Genomic DNA, 19,975 nt, shown 5'->3' with positions numbered 1-19,975 from the left:
TCTTCCAACAGCTCCATGAACTTCTTACATTGAGGACACCAGAACTGCACTCAGTGCTGCAAGTGGGGTCTCATGAGAGCAGAACAGAGCAGCAGGATCACCTCCCTCAATCTGCTGCTTATGCTATGGGGGTGCAGGCCAGCACATGGGGGGGTTCTGAGCTCAAGCACACACTGAAGCTGGGTCATGTTCGGTTTCTCTGAACTGAGAAATGTACTGAGAACTATTCAACATAGAACCACAGAGATTTTGAAGAGCAGGTCTGAAATAATGGCATCTTCAGCTGCAACCGTGTGTGCCTATGGCAGAACTGTCCTGCACCATCAGTTTTCATTTATGATATACCTGACACCTCCAAAGAAACCAGTTGCTCTCAAACGTTCATCTAAGCACCCATTCCCTTACTGTGATGCTGAAATGCTCTTCTCAAGGACCTTGACATTTATCTGGTTTGGTCCATAGGAAAGAGACCTTTCAGAAGGAGTATTGACAGCCTGTATTTTGTTAAGCCACTAATGACCACCTGGCTAAAATGCAGCATGTGAGAACTTTCTGAAATCAATGGGCATGTTAAAAGGAGCAGTGAGATCAGCTGTGTCCTTTCTCCTCTTACACCATGAGCAAGCTGAAAACAAGGGTGTTTGTCCACTTTCTCCCTACTGCAGGAGGCTAGAGTGTACACGGAGCTTCCTGAGAGTCAGCCCTTGTCCTCCTTCATCTTTATCTCAGGGGGCTTGGCTCTAAATTCTGGAATGCTTCAAATCTATCCTGTTGCTAAAGGAGTTTAGGGCAGGTAAGACCCAGGAACACAGTAGAAATAGAAACCTATGCGTCATCATGTTCCATGAGTGGTAAATGGCTCTCAATAAGTCATCCAATGAGGCAAAGGTTGAACTGCAGCAGACCACACCAGCCAGGCAACGCTTTTTGCCTTCATGCACTGGGAGAAGCAAGGCAAGAAGATCAGCTTCATCAGAGAGAGGGGGTTTTCTCAACATGGCTGTATCCCACTGGCTCCTCGCTTCTGGGCTCTTTCTGCTCCTCTTCATAAGGGACGTTTCAGCACAGCAACAAGGTAAGCTCTTGCAGGAGGTCCATGCCCACAAAGGAATAACCCCATGGCAGCAGGTTGCACTATTACAGGGGGAGATTTTTACACCTACTCTGAGACATCTTTATTCAATGACCTTCTCCCCAACAGGAACCAGAGGGGCCTCAGGTCTCATCCAGCTCTGTCACTAAGGCAATTTGGTCTCATTTGTGTGTTTTTCCAGGGTGTTCTGTTAGTAACAGTGAACCAAGTGTTTATGAAAATAACCCTCCTGGCTATGTGCTGACCACTATCCATGTGGATTCAGGCTTCACTGTGACCATTGATCCCACTTCCCAAGATGCCAAGTTTTTCACTATAAAGGGATCTGAGCTGCAGCTGACTGAATCTGTGGACTATGAGGTAAGCCTTTAGCTAACAGGCTATAAGGATGAGATGGGTAATTCTGGGGTCTAATGAGTTTCAGCGCGGGGGCTCGGATATTCAGGGATTCATAACCCATTTCTAAAGGATCAGTTGAGTTTGAGGACACCCTTCCACAAGCAGAGTATAGGGAGCAGGGGGTGCATGGTGTGCCTGCTGTCACCTTCCTTCAATGACTCTGCCTGAATTAAAGCAAAGGGAAGTCTTAAAACCAAAAATGTGACAACTGTAGTGTTCAGAGCTCTCTGGGACTCCTATAAAATGGTCCCTGTGTGCCTGTAGAAAATACCTCTGAGCAGTGAGGTGCTCTTATGGGAAGCATAAAGGCAGTTTAAAAGGTCACTGTATTCAGATAGGTTGCTACTAAATTATTTTACCTTGCTGGAATGCTGTTCACAGCCATAAGCATCTGTAAGCTGCTTTTCCCTTAATGTAAGCCTCCACATGTGTGTGAGTGAACAGCAGACAGTGAACAGCCTGTGACACTGTGCTGTGTGTGGAACAGTTGTTTCTTTCTCTGGGTTTACCTGAAGTCCTAGAAAGTGGCCAATAGCTCTTCTGATGCCACAGGAATCACAAGGGAGAGGATTGAAGATAGGTTTGCTTTGACTTCATCATAAACAGGATCCCAGCACCGATGGGAAGCTGTAAAGGAAAGAGGAAGTCAGATGGTTCTGAGAACAAGATAAAGCCCAGCAGCATTTCTGATCCGGCAATGCATGTACTTGTCTCATTTACTTTAGGAGTTAGTACATTTTGGCTTGTTTCTATACTGACTTGGTTTTGGGTTTACATATAGGAAAACACTGTGCTGATGGTGAGCCTGATTTGCTGGCACTCTGACGTGCAGGTGAGTGCTCTTCCATACACAGCGCTGTTATGGGGTACTGCAGGGCAACACGTACTTCCCTCTGCTCCTCCTAGTCCACAGGCCTGGGTGAGGAGAGGTCCTTTTCTTTATGAACATACCCCTCTGTTGAAGAGAGAGCACCCAAAGCTCTGTGGTAGGCCAAGGGGAATGGCTTGAACCTGCCCAAGGGGAGACTGAGCTGAGCTCTTAGGCAGAAGCTCTTCCCTGTGAGGGTGCTGAGGCGCTGGCACAGGGTGCCCAGAGAAGCTGTGGCTGCCCCATCCCTGGCAGTGCTCAAGGCCAGGTTGGACACAGGGGCTTGGAGCAAGCTGCTCCAGTGGAAGGGGTTGGAGCTGGAGGAGCTTTAAGCTCCCTTCCAACCCAAACCATTCTATGAATGGGGAAAGGGTGGGAACAAGCCCCCTCCCTCTCTTCCCCCACTGTGGGTTGGCTGCAAACCCAAGCCCCATTCAGTCCTTCCCCAGATGTGCCCCTTGCACCATCCCCTCTGGTCACTCTTCAAAGCAGGATCTGCCCCAACAGTCTTATTTTTGTGTTTGACTCTTATTTTACCCTTTCTGCAGAGTAATTCCTTGGAAATTCTGGTGACCATTCTCAATGAGAATGACAACAGCCCCGTGTTCAAGCAAACCAACCTCACCCAAGTTGTTCCTGAGGTAAGCATCGCATGGAAGTGAAGAGGGAACTCAGTGCTGTGGGGCTAAGGAAGCATTAGCAGGGGGAAGTCTTCAGCCCATTTCACAGAGAGAATAACCACAGCAACTCTGTTGCAGGATACAAAAGTGAATGCAACCATCATAGCCCGTGGGGAGTTAACTGCCAGTGATGCTGACCTGGACACCATCTTCTATGAACTCACAACAACAGTGCAGGTGAGCATCAATGGGGGAAAATAGTAGCCCTAGAGAAGTTCTTGTGCTTAATTCAGAAGAGCCCAACTTTGGAGGCTCAGCTCACTGTACTGCATTAAGCTCTCTGACAGCTTCTGGAAGAGGTGCATCTTTTGCAGCACTCAGAAGGTTGGTTTGGATAGCAGGTGAGAGCATTCAGTATTTCAGGTATTAATCTTTTACTGCTTCTACTTTTATTCCATTGTACAGAGTCTGGGATGTTCTGAGCTGTGTCATCCGGGGAAGTGTTGTTGGGATGTTATGTGAACACGTTGGGTAGAGACCTTTGTACCTCACTGGGTTGAGGGTTGTGCCGAGTTGAACAGGGAAAGGAGGAGTCCTTGTCCTGTTTGCCAACAGTGTCCATGCAAAGTGGAGATAAATAGAGCTGCCCGAGATTCCACAAAGTGCCTTTGGCAAAGCCAAAAGCAGACTGCTTTGCCCTGCTTCTAGTTCAGTGAGTTTATCTGCTCTTTAGAGGTTTGCTTGGTAACCCTAGTCAAGGCATAAAGTTAAGGGAGAACCACAAGTGCAGGTGGTTCTGAAGTAAAATGCACTGGATGTTATTTCGATTTGGCTTTGTGGTGGCTTCCAAAGCTCTAGGCTAAGGCAGCTGACCTTGTCATCTCTGAGGCTGAGCCACCCTTCATCTGTCTTGAGCGTGGATGTGAGATTGCTTGGCTGTCATGGACCCAAACCAAAGGCAACATGTTGAGTGTAGGAATTAAATGAGGTAAAAGATGTCATCCAGTGCCTGCTGAGCAGGAAGGCAGGCAAAGCAAGGGGACTTGGAGAGGAACACTCGCAGGAGCATGAACAAACCTTTCTGACAAGACAGGATGAGGACACTGGGGCTGTTCAGTCTGGAGAAGAGAAACTCTGTGGAGACCTCAGAGCAGCTTCTGGTGTCTGAAGGGGCTACAGGGGTGCTGGAGGGGGACTCTTCATCAGGGACTGTAGTGATAGGACAAGGGGTGATGGGTTCAGACTGAAACAGGGTAAGTTCTGGTTAGATATAAAGCAGAAGCTCTTCCCTGTGAGGGTGCTGAGGCGCTGGCACAGGGTGCCCAGAGAAGCTGTGGCTGCCCAATCCCTGGCAGTGCTCAAGGCCAGGTTGGACACAGGGGCTTGGAGCAAGCTGTTCCAGTGGAAGGGGTCCCTGCCTGTGGCAGAGGATTGGACCTGGATGATCTTAATGTTCTTTCCAACCCAAACCATCCTGTGATTCTGACAAGCCAGGATCTGGCATTCTCACACTGCCCCTGTCCACGCACCTGGGTCCTCAGGACTAAAGGTCTGACTGGGATGACAAAGGCAGCAATGAGCAGTGTTTTGGTCGTGTATATGACTCAGTCTCCTAGTAAGGATTTTCCTTTCCCCCCACCAGGACACAGAAGGTTATTTTGCCATAAAAGGAATTAATAACCCAGAAATTTATTTAAGAAGAGCATTGGACTATGACAAATTTAAACTGACAACATTGCTGCTGTATGCACGGGTAAGTTCTTCAGGAGGACCAAAGAGCTTTGTTTGCTCCAGTGGCCCTTAGCTGAAGGATAAGTCTGAATGGGAGATGTCTGGGATGACAGGGGGAAGGTGGATACTGGGGTGGGGAATTTGGAGTAACCTTCCACCCTCCATAACTACACACTTGCAGTCAGTCCACCTTCATCAGCAGAATGAGATGACTCACTGCTTTAGCTACTCACTAAACTGCTAAGACTTAGAGTGGAGTTACAACAGCTAGAACCCCCTGGGCCACTGGCTTTTGCAGGTGGGCTCTTCTCTGGGCATCTCATGAGTCTGCTTTGCCTTTGGGTACAGGACAGGCCTGTGGGCAGCTCCGACACCACCCACACAGCTACTGCAACGATAAATATACTTATTGAGCAGTCGGACACCAAACCACCCTGGTTCCTACCCTGTACCTTCATTAACACGGACAACAACATCTGCATCAGCAGTCCCTACACTGGGAGGGTCAATATCTCCGAGGTGTCGGTAAGCAGCAGTGATCAAAATGTATCTTTAACACTCAGACAGTATCCAGATGCTGTTACCAGTGGATAGTGCCCAGTAACTTCCATGGGCTCATCCTGATCTTCAGTCATCAATGCAGCCTGACAGGGAGCCTTCCTCCTGGGAAGTGGAGGTTCCCCCACCCCAAGCAGCACTGCTGGTCCCTCCCCCTGCAGCACATCACAGTGAGAGGCAAGAGCTGGAAACCCCTTTGCTCTGGGCTGTCCCCCCTTTGCCCACTTACAGCCCTTTCCCAGCAATAGATGCCATCCTGCCCATACAAACCCACCAGAGCCATGCTGGGCTGGGAGGGTGCTGCAATGGGGTATGTAATGTTTTGCCTTGTTGTTGCAGAGAGAACCACTCATCCTGGAGCCGGGGCCTATCCACGCTATTGATCCTGACTACACTATAAATGAAAGGATTGTGTACAGTATTGTTGGTGGTGAGTAGAAGTTGCCACCTTCCTCAGACTGCATTGCTCATGTACTCCCTATGTTACCTGCCCAGAGCAGACCCCCTCCATGGCTGTCTAAACACACCCACAGTGCCTCAGAGTGAGGAAGAGAACTAAAGGTTTTACTTCTATGTTAACATATCTCCAACATCAGTGTTTTCATTATTCAAACACAGATTAGAGATGTAGGAAGCAATGTGTATCCCTACATCAACACAAGATGGTTTCTGTGTCTTTGCTCCTTCTGTAGTCAGAAAGAAATAAGCATTTCCAGATTGAAATGTGGCTCATATTGAGGCCAGCGTTCACAGTAAGTTGGATACATCATGCACTGAGATGCTGCTTTCTCTTCACATTATACATAACAAGTTCAGGTAGGAGATGTTTTCCCCTTAGATGCTTAGAGCTATTTGAGACTAATCTCCACCCAACTATTCTCTGTAGCTTGGTTTCTCACCTTTAAAATTGGAATAATTCTTCCCTTATCTCTCCTGAAATGCAGTTTGAGTTCAGGTTAGGGAACTGGAGACCTCAAATTGTACCAGAGGCTCTGGACATTTAGCACAATTGAAGCTGGTTATAGCTGGGCCTAGGCACTGGAAAGGCAAAGCTTTGCTGTTCTGCCTCATCCAGTTGGGTTTACATGCATCTCCTTAGTGCTTTTTGTCTGTTGAGTCCCTCTGAATCCCTGGCCAGCAGTCCCAGCCCTTGGAGCAGCCAGGCCAGGAAAGCTGCATGATGCCCTGGGGGTATGGTCACTAAGATGTGAAAGTCCATGAGTGCCAGGTGACTTGATGAAGGTATCTAATGATTGAATAGTCTTTCCATTTTCTTTAGGGGATACAGACAATGTATTCTCAGTGGATGCAGACACAGGGAATCTGACTATGAACAAAGCAGTCACTTCCCCAGATGGGTTCCTCCTGCAGGTCATGGTAAGTGTGATGGCACAGTAGACAAGAGCCCAGTGTAGCTGGCCTTCCAGGAGGCAGCAGTTTGATATCACAAGAGTCAATGACATTAATAATGATTCAGTTACACCCTTTCCTTTGGAAGGGCCTCTAGTATTTGACCAATCTTACATCAACTTACAAGCCTCTTGCAGAAGTTAAGAGGCATTTTCCCTATGTGTGGGTGCTACATCAAAGCAAATTTAACTGAACAGGGTCATCCTGCTGAGCTGAAAGTGTGGAGGAGCGTGCCTGGAAAGCTTTCTTTAGGAATGACTGGCACTTCTGTTACAGTAATTAACATTACCCTAGAGACAAGCTCCTCTTCTGGCTACAGCTCAAGAGGAAATGGGTGAGCTGAAAAGAACTGTGCGCAACATACCAAACACAAGGACTCCATAAGGCCCCTTATACAGGCCTGGCTCAAAGCTCACTGAAAGTGATGGGCAGAACCCTACGGATTGCAGTGGTCTTCAGATCAAGCCTACCCTTTTATTTCTCATCACTACTAGGAAATGGATAGCATCTCTCTCTTTCTGTCCAGGCCACACAGGTCAACAACATCCAGAAGTACTCCGTAGCCAGTGTAGAGATTAAGGTCGTCAATAAAAGTGAGCATCCACCATACTTCGAGAACAAGACCTACAGTGGGACTGCGTTCGTTGGTCTGGCCCCAAGAAACTTTGTCTTCCAAGCTGGTGATCCTTCAAGCCCCCTGATGATAACAGCAGTGGATGATGACTTCCCTGATGTAAGAAACTGAAAACACACCACATTCATTCTCATTGCTTCAGGAATAGGATCAGAAAACATGAGGAAGGGGAGGTGGGAGAGGAAACCACGTCTTTTCCTCTCGTGTTCTGTATTACATTTCCCTGGAAATTCCACCTGGATCAGAACTGCTTTTGGTGTGATATAATGTGGAGGACCTGCTGGAATACTGTGTTCTAAACCCCCAGATTTATGTAGGTGAGCTGGTTCACTGCAAAACAGAATGCAGAGTAAAGCCCAGGGTTAGGCAATGAATGGGAATGGGTCCAGGTCTGAATGAGGGCTGGGTGAAGTGTTTCCTAGAGTTTGTGGCAAGATCCCAGGAGGATGTGTCCTCCATGCCAGGTCAAACAGAGTTACCTGTGAACTGGCTTGGGAGGAGCCATCCCAAAGACAGCAGACTAGGAAGGACCTGCGGTCCTGGGCTGGGAGTTGTAACCTCCCTGCAAAGCCTCCTTTGGAGAGAGCCATTCTTGAGCAATGCACTGGGAGAAGGGACAGGAAGAGACTTCCTGATCAGCCATTCCCACCCCACTGAGTAAAGAAAAAGTTCTGGTTTTATTTCTCCAAAGGCTTCCATAACATGACTGAGGCTTAGCAGAGGAATAACAGCCTAGACACAAAGGAAGAAATGATGCAGCCCTCAGCACAGGTCTGTTCTCCACGTACATCCCTCTTTGGCACTGTTGTAAAGGCAGAACTGACCAGATTTACCAGGTTGCTTGGGCAAATGCTAAAGTTACCAGCAAAAGCTGGGTGAGACTTGGGTTGTTTTGGATGCAACACTTTGAGGATACATTCTTGACCTCTGAGCAGCAGAGTGAACACACTTGAGTTCAGCCTTTCCCACCTCCTCAGTCCAGATTCATTTACTGTTCTGCACCTTTCCTCATACTTCAGGTGTGTTTGACATGTCCTGCAAAGGCCTGTTACAAAGACATCCCCAAAGCCCAAACTGTGATTTAATCATTTACTCTTGTGGCTTTTCAGAAAGTCAACCCAAATATTGAGTACTACATAAAAAACAGCACTGACTTCATTGCAACCAGAGACGGATTCATCCTCACTAATGTGGTGCTGCAGTCCCCAGGAACTGTAACCATTGAGGTAGGGCAGCTTTCTTCATCTCTTGCTGGGGTCATGGAAGAGAGGGGTAGTGAGGTGAGGAGATGGATAAGGTATGTTGTCCACAAAGGGCCCACCGTGTACCTTGGGAGTGAGCTGGAGATCTGGGAAGTCCCTAAGCTTTCTCTTTGCCATGTCCATGCAGGCTGCTGGCAAAGACACGGTGAGCCTGCAGGAGGCAAGCACTGTGATTGTGGTGGAGGTCGTGCCTGCTGCAGGTAGGTTGAGTGTCTCTTCGGTTTCTGCTTTGTGGAGATAACTGGGGAGTCTTGTCTTCTTCTGTGGGCAAACCACCAAGGACAGGTCACCCACTGAAGTCTATGGACCTGGCCTGAGACCAACCCCCTACTTACAGGAGGTTCTACAGTGCCTGTGAGAGAAAACAACATCCTTAGGATGCGGTGAGCACATGCCTCAAAGCGCCTTCAGAGACTTTAAGTACTGCTGTGTATTGTAATGTCTTGTTATTCTAAAGCTAAATCTGGGGTTACTCCTGCTGTTCTGTGGGTCAGAAAGAACCCAGGATGTCTAATCATGGCAAAGGAGGGTTGTCCTGACACCTTGGTACACCATTGCTCCTTTTTAGCCAAATCCAGAGAAAGCTCCAATGTTATTGCCTATTTATACAAAGCAGACAGAAGCTGGCACAACCCCACAAAGCCAGGCTTCCTCATGAGGCTGGGCTCAGCTCAAGTCAAGTTTTATACTCCAGGATTTTAAGGTCTTAGCAGGAGAAATGACCCATGAGCAACAGGAGAAAGATGAGGCTCCAGACACAACCCTCCAGCTAACATCTGGCTTTGCTGATGTAAAAATCTCTCACTTCCAAGCTTCTTAGGAATAGGTCTTATGTAGGTCTTATAAATTAGTTAGATTTGAACTACTGCTTTGGATTAAGGTGGGCCAATATCACGCATTTTCACATCAGGATAGGCACTTAATGCCCAGACTCCATTGTTTTAGACAGGAATATGTGTGATTGAAGTTCCCACTTGCGTGTTCCCATTGCATCACTCTTTCATCACCACCATCATGGGGATTTCTGGAGGATAAAAATGTGGGTGCCTGGGTGTGAATTTGTCACTTCACAGCTAAAACCACTGGCTGTGTAAAAACCACCTAAAACCAATTTAAGGGTGCAGTCCAGCTCGCCCAGTTCAGGTGTCAGTACATGGAGATACAGCACTCCCAACAGATGTACCAACACCTCTATGGAACTTTTAAATGTTGCTCTTCTTATTTAAATCACATCAAGTTTGGTAACTATGCAAAAAAGTAGCTTGAAGTTGCACTGAAAAGCTCAGAGTCTGAGAGGAATTGTGCTTTATTCTATAGTCAGCATCCAGGAATGGCCTAAGCTGGGCTCAGTTCACCATTTGCCTGGCCAATCTGCAGGATATTTAACCCTGGACACTCAGAGGCAGTGCCAAGGAATGTGCATCCAACAGGTTGGAGAGTATGTTACTGAGTGTCCCGATATCCAGGGAGAAACTAGGGTTATTTTTAATATACTCTTCTTCTGGGAAGTGATAACTGTACATTGGCCTCTGGTTTGCCAGAGCAAAGCTCACGTGGATCTTGAGGTAAGTCATTCCCAAGGTGAGCCAGCTCTCACAGAGGCAGTGTGTGCTGTACAGCACAGGAGGAGTTAAGGGTGATGTAACTCCCCAGGAGGTATGATGAGGCATAGGTCCTAAACCATCACCAACTGTATTAAAGATAAACTGGGGGTGCAGTCAGATGTGGAGGGAATACTCAAAGTCCACTGTCACAAACAGGCCAGCATGAGAACAGAACTGTGATTCATTAATCATTAAACTTTCGAGACTCATTTACACTATGAAGTGAAGCTGGGACATGTAAATATGAAGAATCCAGAACCACCAAAGCTGTTTAACCCTGGGGAGGTTACTGTCTTTCCCCTGTCAGGTTGATCTCTCTGCAGATCTGCTTACACTGCTTGGTGGCTGAAAGCACAAGCTGCTCCTGAGAAGGCTGCTATATATTGCTGCAGCTACAAAAAGGCAGGGAAGGCTTTCCTGTCCTGGGGACCTTCTAGAGCTTTTCCTGCTTTTTGTGCCTCTTTATTTCTTATTTTAACATGCTCATCAGTATCAGAGGTGATGCTCTGGATTAAAGGAACTTTGGCATTTTCATATGTGTATAAACCTCACTTTGCATTCTGGTGTACATGGGTGAGGTGGGAAAGTAAAAGATGTACCTACCTTTACTTCATGTAACATCTGCTGGCTTTATACTGTCATGTGTCTATTAGGTTGGTTAAATGAGGGGGAAAAGTCATGTCCTGTGAATGGATGCTATTTCCACTTCATGTAACCTACTGGAAGTTGTAATATTCTGTGGGTGGTGACTTTAAAAACAAACCCTGTGCTTTTAGGACAGCAAATAAATGGCTTTCTGTGATATTAAATATATCCCTGCCGCATTCAGCAGCACAGGATGCTGCTTTGCCCTTCTAAAATTGGTTGGAGCATCTCCCACATTGGACTGTTATGTTAAAAAAGCTTCCATAAAAAGGTGCCATTTTTAGGCTTTGTAACACTGTTTTGTTTTTCTTGTAGCTGGAGCTGTAACCTCCTCTGATAAGGCATACACTGTTCAGGATATGGCTATCTTAGGTGGTATATTAGCAGCACTGCTATTACTTGCCTTAGTCTTCCTTGGAGTGATGATATATAAACAGTACAGAAACCCAGTCAAATACCTGATAAGGAAAAAGGTAAGTGCCTTTTTGTACCTGAATTTGAGTTACAAAGTGGGATTGAGGAGGTTTTAAGGATGGGATGGGCTGTCCAAATACTGTATGTCCATGTGAAGGTGATGAATTACTCCTGAGACACTGTTTGCAAAGGTAGCATCGCTTTGATGATGTTTGCTGTTCTTTTCTGCCCCAGAGGCTGGGGCTGTATGTAGGTAGGTGATGAGCAGACATGGGAAGATGAGGACCACGGCTCCATGGAGCACAAAATCTAGGATGAACGTGGCACATGAGAGGCAGTCTCTGAAAAACCTGTGTCTGTGGTTCATCCTCCCTCTGTGGTCAAAAGAGATAAAGGCCCCTTCACATCCTAAGCCTGGACTTAGACAGTTGTCTGTAGCTGATCTGTTTCCTTTTAGTGCTCTCGAGTCCATGGCAGGCTGGTTGCTTTGAAGTTAAGGAGATAATTCCTCTGACCAGATGCTGGTTGGTCTTTGCATTAGGATGGGAGTGTCAAGATCCTAGACCCCACTGACTACAACATGAGTCCAGAGCACATAGCTCAGATGAATACTTCATACCTCACCCGGAGTGAGTTAAGTCCCACTCCAGGGTAATACCCAAAGTGGATGGGTACAGCTCAGTACATGTTGCTGGTGTTCAGCCCTCCTGGAAAACATTCCCATGCTTATCTGAAAAATAATTCAGAAATGGGGTCGGTAGAAAATAGCTGTTCTAAGGAGCTATATCTCTCTCAGGCTTCAAATAAGTCTAACTGCAAAACAAGCAGTAGTAGCTCAGTCATTTCAGATACTCCCTCTTCCCCTGTGCCTTCTCCTTTCACTACAATCACAAGGTGTCTCTCTTTCCATAGTTCTCAAAGGAAATGCCTGGGGATTTCCAGAACCAAAGCTACAAGAACAATTCACTCCCAGATGTGAGCACCAAACAGCATGAGACACCAGAGAATGGCAGTGTTCGGTCAGTGACACATGTACTGAAGCAAACAGCATTTCCATTGCCCTTTTCCAATGAAGAAGAAATGAACAGTCCCCCAGAGCCCTCTGTAGCCTCCACCATCACCTTTGACCAGGAAGAGAAAGAGGAAGAAGTGGAAGAGACTGAGCCTAAGAAGGAAGTGAAGTCCATCCTCAAGACAGACAGGAATATGGCAGATGATGGTTACAAAGCTGTGTGGTTTAAGACCAGTGTGGATCCAGAAGCTAGAGAAACAGTTGAAGTGATTGAGGACAATGCAGTAGGTAGTGATGATGAGAGTGACCAAGATATGCAGGAGAAGGAGGAGGAGGAAGAGGAAGAAGATTATGACAAGAATGATGACCACAGAGGGCTGGGAGTGTCCTCAGCCTGAGAGCTCCCCGCCAGCTGCAGAAGTGATGATCAACAAGTCTCACACGGATGCAGTGACAGATGACAGTGACCTAGGATGGAAATAGGCCTGCACCCACTCTCCTGTCTCCTTCCCCAGAAAAAAGGGGGAGTCTAAGCTGCTTTGCTGACATGGAGCCCCTCTTTCTGCTCAGGGAAAAAGCTGGAATGCAGGAGGATGAGGTTGTCTGTCCTGCTTGCCTGAATGCAGTGCTTAAAGCCAGAAGAGATTATAGCTACTTCAACACTTTTGTGAGACCTCGAAGTATCACTTAGGATCTGGGGGATGGATGGATGTGTTTCATGGGAGCAATTGAGTTTCACAACCCAGTGCTCATCTCCTCTTGGTGGGTAAATAAGCCACCACTGACTCCTTGGCTGTTCCCTTTAGGGTGTTTGATGCCAACTGCAGGGTGTAAGGCAGGACAAGTCACCCTGACCCTGCTTCAGACTGTATCCAGAAGCTTGTTTCAGGGCTTGGCTCTGCTTTCCACCATGCCAGACTCTGCTCCAGCACCAGCAGCTGCTATGTGCCACCATTGTCCTTGTCCTGCCGGCAGCCAGGAATTCACATGCTGGGGAGCAGCTGTTTCCTCTGTCACTGATAAACGAAGGCTGATCATATGCTCTTTAGTGAAGGACTTTGTCATCAATTTTTCTCTGTCATAAAACCTGTAACTGTGCACTACTTCAGCTGTCAGGGAAAAGAAAAGCTCCTGCCAGGACCTGCCTACGAAATCCCAGGGTTATTTCATGCTCCCTGGGCTTTTGGCACAATGGGTATCATTCCAGAGGTGCTGAATGTGGGGACCAGCACGTTGTTTCCCTTTTTGACCTTGTCCAACAGGGCTCAAGGTGTTGTTTTTGCTGTGGTCCTGAAGGTGGAGGTCAGCATTGCCTCCAAGTGCCAGATGTCACCATCATTTCTCTGCTCCTCTCTTGGCTCAGATGCCAACCCCTTTGCATACCAACTTTCTCCATTCAGGAGGAGCACAGCAGGCTCTTTTGCTGGTAAAATACCATCTTTCAAGCTTACCTAGAGCCAAGATGTAACCTGAGGTGGTTCACTAAGAGCATATCAGCTCTGCTTATGAGTCCTGCACTTCAGTTAGAAAGCCTACTGACCTCTGGACTGACTTCATGTGACATTCCCAGAGCATGTTGGACCCTGCCTCTCTCAGTCCCCCCTCATCTTCAGCAATATTGTCTTCAATTATGGTCCTGCCATAGAGCCTCAGTTCAGCAAAGTGAGCATTTCCGTTTCCAGGTAGGATGGGGATTAAACTGTTTGATGGTCTGGGCTAGATTTACACCTCCCATCACCCAGTGTCTTCCCCAGCTGGCAACCAAATACTGGGGTGATTTCCACTTGTGAGAATATGCCTGTGTGCTCTGGGCCCCTCACTAAAAGAGACATTGATATAAACAATGGATCTAAGGAGGAAGTTCTTTCCTGTGAGGGTGGTGAGGCACTGGAATGGGTTGCCCAGGGAGGTTGTGAATGCTCCATCCCTGGCAGTGTTCAAGGCCAGGTTGGACAGAGCCTTGGGTGCCATGGTTTAGTGTGAGGTGTCCCTGCCCATGGCAGGGGGGTTGGAACTGGATGATCTTAAGGTCCTTTCCAACCCTGACTGTTCTATGATTGAGGTGCTGGAGTGGGGCCAGAAAAGGGCAATGGAGCTGGTAAAGGGCCTGGATGTCTCCCTGTCCCAGGGTTACCTAGTGCTCAGGTTTGCTTTCCTTTCTCCAAGGAGTGCTGGCCTTGCTGTGTGGACTTGAGCAGCTGAAGGCGGAGCCTGAGATGTGGAAAGCTTTCTTCCTTACTGTAATAAAGCTGTTTGCCCAGAAATTGCAAGTGCAGTTTGTCTGACAACAGAGGGTGGGGAGTGTGCCCTGTGTTTGCTGTGTAAGCATGGTTGCTCAGGGTTATCTTGTTGTGGTTTAAGCCCAGCCGGTAACTCAGAGCCTTGTAGCTGCTTGCTCACTCCCCCCCCCCCCCTCCACTCCCTGCTCCTGGAGGGATGGGGAGGAGAATGGAAAGCATGTAACCCCCATGGGTTGAGATAAGAGCAGCCCAGTACCTAAGGTATAACACAAACCACTGCTACCACCAATAATGATAAGGGAAATAACAAGGGAAGAGAATACAACCGCTCACCACCCACTGACTGATACCCAGCCTGACTGAGCAGTGATCTAACCCTTCTGGGTAACTGCCCTCAGCTTATAGAGTGGCCATGACGTGCTGTGCTATGGAATACCTCTTGGGCTAGTTTGGGTCAAGTGTCCTGTCTCTGCTTCCTCCCGGCTTCCCCTCCTCCCTGGCAGAGCATGAGGCTCACAAAGTCCTTGGTCAGAGTAAACATCACTGAGCAGCAGCTAAAACCATCGGTGTTATCAGCGCTGCTCCCAGGCTGGAAGTCAAAACCACAGCACTGCACCAGCTACTAAGAAGGAGAAAAGTGACTGCTACTGCTGAACCCAGGACATATCTACAGCAAATATTTCCCATGGGACTGTGAGAACTCTTCAGTAGTTGCTAACTGCCAGCATTAACACCTTAAAAGAGTGAGGGCAGAGCCTAGCTGCTGCCATGCTGATGCTACTCACTGGAAGATTGCTGATGTTGAGGGTGAAGCTGGGGGGGTTTCCTCCATGTATTTACTTTGTTCACCTCTAGCTAAAGGTCCAAAAATGAGCTACCAGCTTGCTTTGCAACAAGAATCAGCACTTATGAGGGTTCAGTGATGCTAAGAGATCATTTTGGCAATGCAGGATGGTGTCCCAAGCCAGTGAGTGGCATAACCCAGCTTCGATGGGACAAGGGCTGATGTCTGTGGAAGCAAAGCAGAAAGCTAAACTAAGAAGCGGATGTTCCACTAATGCAGCAGTGAGTGTTTGCCATCGGATGGGCTAAGGGAACACATACAGAACATGTGTTCTCTAACCCATGTGGGCATGGGAAGAGACTGGAAAGGACAGAGAAGGTGTCAGAGAAGGAGCAAAATGCAGGTAAAAGCAATAGGATGTTTACCAGCACCTCTGCCCCACCTTTCTGCAACTGGGACCAGTTACTCTTATCCCCAGTCATGTTACATGGATTGGGACTGGCAATTCCTGCCTCAGGAATTCCTGCATTAATAATGAGTTTTGAATTATTTTAAAGCATAATGACCTGCAAAGTGACTGCCTGGCATTGGGAAGGAGAACTGCTGATTGCCAGATCCCATCTGCCTTCCATGGACCAGGAAAAACATTCCTAAGAGAAATGCTGACACAGACAAACCTGGTTACTGAAAGCAAGGGACAAGTGACAGGCTCTGCTTAGTCCTGAGGCACTGGACATGTGCAGTCAGGTTCTGCTGGGCTGGTACCTACAGCAGGGTGGTGAATTTGGCCCCACTAGCTGTTACTGTGATGAAACAGGCACAGGTACACACAACACCCCTATACCAGCTGCCCTCTAAGTGTGTGAGAGCAGAAATACCTCCTGGTTTCCAGCAGCATTTTTTATAGCCTTGGAATTGCTTTAGGCACAGCTTTCCTTTCACTTTCACATTTAGAGGCTGTTCTCTGTGGCCTGTCCTTCTCTAACTCTTCCTTCTACACACTGGAAAAAGGAGAAATCCTTTTCTGCTTGTCCAGAAGCCTGTTTCATGATACCTGTGACCAATGACTGAACTGAATGGTTTCCAGCAAAAGGCAGGTCGTGTGGGCTACATTTCCCTCATTGCTGTGCCCTATGTGATCTGCTCCTGTCGTTGGCATACTGTTGTCAGCCTGTCTTCCTTTTGCTGCTGTATTTTTGGGGTCTCACATGCATTGGGACACTGATTTATGAGTTCCCTCCATTTGTAATCTGTCCCCATCTGTTGGTGCTTCACCTTCTCCTCACTGCCGTGCTTTCTCGTGCTTTTGGCCTTTTGTGTTTGTGTGAATCGTGAAATGAATTTGAATGGTGAGTACTCAGTCTGCAATTCATTGGCTATGGGTGCTCTGGCTTCCCACGCCTGTGTGTGATTGAAATCCCATCAATGTGGTGCTCACCTGCCAGGCTCCCTGCTGGCAGTTCCTCCTTCTGCAGCCCCAGCTGCTCAGTCTGCTCCCGCACAAGCTTTTGTGTTCTTTTATCCTGCAAAATTCCTACTGGAATTACCCAGAAGCTGGTACTTGCCAAGAGGAAAGTTAAACGGCAGCACTCACTAAGGCAAAAGTGCGTTCAGGTAGTGCCATCACATGGACAGCCAAAGCATCTGCCTTTTATCCTGCACAGCTTGAATAAGAAAACTGGAGCACCTCCCCTATGGAGACAGGCTGAGAAAGTTAGGGCTGTTCAGCCTGGAGAAGAGAAGCTGCATGGAGACCTCAGTATCCGAAGGGGGCCTACAAGGGTACTGGAGAGGATGCTTCAACAGGGACTGCGGTGACAGGACAAGGGGTGATGGGTTCAAACTGAAATAGGGGAAGTTCAGGTTAGATCTAAGGCAAAAGTTCTTCCCCGTGAGGGTGCTGAGGCGCTGGCACAGGGTGCCCAGAGAAGCTGTGGCTGCCCCATCCCTGTCAATGTTCAAAGCCAGGTTGTACAGGGCTTGTGTGACATGGTCTGGTGTGAAGCATCACTAGACCCCATGGCAGGGGGTTAGAACTGGATGATCTTAAGGTCCTTTCCAAACCAAACCATTCTATAATTCTATGCTCATCACAATTCTAAGGAATTAGTTCCTTCATTAGTATAACCCTGGCTTAAGAGGGTAGGAGAATATGCTCGCAGTTGTCAACAAACAACCGTCTGCGGGGGAAGAGTAGTTTCAGTGTGGCAGTGGTAGATCTGGGTTTGAGATTGCAGGTGGAAGCTGAAGGGAGACTGAAAGGGATTGCAGAGATGCCGCGGCTGCTAAAGTGATGCTTGTGACTTTTCTGAGCTTTGAGCACCCTCTTCTGGAGTAACCCACACGTAAGAAGTGACCATCTCATTGTTGGCCTCCACAGAGAAGAGCAGCAACGGCTCTTGACTGCCAGGGCAAACTGTAAAGCCGAGCTGAGAAGGTGCAAGCAGGGGGGTTGAAAAGTCAAGTAAAACACACGTTTTACCCTCAGGAAGTAACAGAAACAAACCAAACCAATTCCCAGGTGTCTGGAGGTTAATTTCTGCTAGCTCAAGTTCTGGCCCCATTTAGAACTGAAGAACCTCATTGAGTCTTCACTGACATAGCTGACATCAAGTGCATCCTTTCGTCTTGTTTGCCTCTAGGAGAGAAATGGCTTTGGCACATGGCTGATAAATGTGCAGAGGACACTTCAGGGTTTAGTTCTGAAGGGGTGGAAGATGCTTGGAGACCTATTCTGTTTGTATGCAGGAGAGCAGGAGCATCTAGCATTTATCTGAATCAATAGTGAACCCTGATCTCTGCAACCACATAATCCAGGTAATATTATTCTTAATCTCAAGGGACAACACCCAAATGATAGTCAACTGCAGAAGACTTGGTTTAACCTGATTTGCCTCGGATATACTGCGTCTTTAGCTCCAAAGGGATTCTTTTTCCTTCCAAAACAAGTCAATTTTATTCTGGTTTATACAATTTATTTGTTCATTACTTTGTTACTAAGCCCTTATAAAAGTAAAACTGACCTCAGCAGAGCGGTGAATGGAAACTTACAGAAATAGCATCAACCCCATCATGTGGATGTTGAGCGAACTATGGCCTTTGCTTTCTATAAATACATATTTTATCCAATCAATAGAAACAAAGCAGTCACCAAATAGATTCAAAGGAACAGATTTGGAACTGTGAGAGCAGTGACCCAGTAGTAATACATAGATAGACATTGTATTTCAGGGAGTATTTCGATGGTGTTCACAGCAGCAAAGGCAGTGGCTGAAGCAGAGTGGAAACAAGCACAAGATCCACATTCCTCAATAGTAAATGTCTGCTGTCTCCAAACATGTTAGAAGTTTTCCTTCCAAAGCCTCCTCCCAGTGCCTTTTTCCCCTGTTTGTGGCTCAGCAAAGTCAAATTTTACACTATAAAATCAGAAAGTTACATAAACTCACTGACCTGTGGTCAAGGTTTCACAAGATTTCCTTCACCACCATCTGACCACACACAAATACTGCGTCCTAAGACTTTTGTGTGGATGTGGTTAAAGAAGACAACTTTGATTCAACTCAAACTTGGAGGACTCTCCTTCAAGGCAGTCACTGGTGCAGAAAATCAGGATATTCATAAAATGGAAGCACTTGCTACCAGGTTTAGCTTTGGGTTATTACTTTCATCTCTGTTAACTGGCCATGATGCAGCATACATGTATGGCTCTATATCTGAGCCAGGATTCCAGAACAGAATCGAAACCAATTATCTAAAAGGGTATCTATGCTCAGAAATCTTATTCAGGGCAATCAGTAGTCAACAACAGGTGATTCACCACATAGGTTCAAAGTTTTAGAAGCACATGCTGGCCACAACATCTAAGGCTGCATGCAGACCTCAGAGCAGCTTCCAGTGTCTGAAGGGGGGCTATAGGGATGCTGGGGATGGACTCTTCATTAGGGACTGTAGTGACAGGACAAGGGGTAATGGGTTCAAACTGAAACAGGGGAAGTTTAGATTGGATCTAAGGAGGAAATTCTTTCCTGTGAGGGTGCTGAGGCACTGGAATGGGTGCCCAGGGAGGTTGTGAATGCTCCATCCCTGGCAGTGTTCAAGGCCAGGTTGAACAGAGCCTTGGGTGCCATGGTTTAGTGTGAGGTGTCCCTGCCCATGGCAGGGGGTTGGAACTGGATGATCTTAAGGTCCTTTCCAACCCTAACCGTTCTATGGATTCCATCTGCCTGAACCGTTCCTCTCGAGGCGCCTGAGGGAAACTCGCTTTCCCTTGACGCCGCGGGGCTGCGGGGCGGGCTCTGGGCGGAACCAATCAGGAAGGGCGTGGAGCAGGAGCTGGCCAATGGGGAGGAGGCTGGCGGCGGTTGGGGGTTCAAATTTTGAAGGGGGTTGGGACCGGTTCTGCCGTTACCACGCGGGGCTCCTCGGGACCTCCGCGCCCTGGCTGAGGGGAGAGGCGGGGAGGTGGCAGCGGCGAGCAGCTGGTCTGGAGCCGCTGGTCTGGAGCCGCTTCTCCGGAGCCGCTTCTCCGGAGCCGCTTCTCCGGAGCCGCTTCTCCTCCCGCTCGGTGCTAACGAGCAGCCTGCACGGGGTGGGGGAAAGGCTCCGCCGCGCTCCTCATCCCCGCCGTGCATCGCCTCAGCGCAGGGTCGAGACTCGCCTGTGCTCCCAGCCCGCTGCAACTGCTCGTAGGTGAGGAGCCAG

At 47.9% G+C, this 19,975-nt stretch overlaps 1 protein-coding gene across 1 annotated transcript; it reads left to right on the top strand.

Moving 5' to 3' along the window:
* The first annotated feature begins 943 nt into the window (after positions 1 to 943).
* Positions 944 to 13,287, top strand: CDHR5 (cadherin related family member 5). Its single transcript, XM_061371018.1, has 14 exons — positions 944 to 1,075; positions 1,275 to 1,453; positions 2,274 to 2,324; positions 2,909 to 3,001; positions 3,119 to 3,217; positions 4,623 to 4,733; positions 5,060 to 5,236; positions 5,609 to 5,699; positions 6,549 to 6,646; positions 7,206 to 7,412; positions 8,423 to 8,539; positions 8,703 to 8,775; positions 11,140 to 11,297; positions 12,151 to 13,287. The coding sequence occupies exons 1-14, from the start codon at positions 997 to 999 to the stop codon at positions 12,646 to 12,648; spliced, it is 2,031 nt and encodes a 676-aa protein (XP_061227002.1). The 5' UTR covers positions 944 to 996; the 3' UTR covers positions 12,649 to 13,287.
* The last annotated feature ends 6,688 nt before the right edge of the window (positions 13,288 to 19,975 follow it).

The sequence above is a fragment of the Neopsephotus bourkii genome, unplaced genomic scaffold (assembly GCF_033783945.1).
Source record: "Neopsephotus bourkii isolate Nb327-2 ecotype Australia unplaced genomic scaffold, CSIRO-AGI_Nbou_v1 NB_1557, whole genome shotgun sequence".
Taxonomy (NCBI): domain Eukaryota; kingdom Metazoa; phylum Chordata; class Aves; order Psittaciformes; family Psittacidae; genus Neopsephotus; species Neopsephotus bourkii.
The sequence above is the reverse complement of the archived record's forward strand: the minus strand, read 5'-3'. Positions and strand labels throughout refer to the sequence as shown.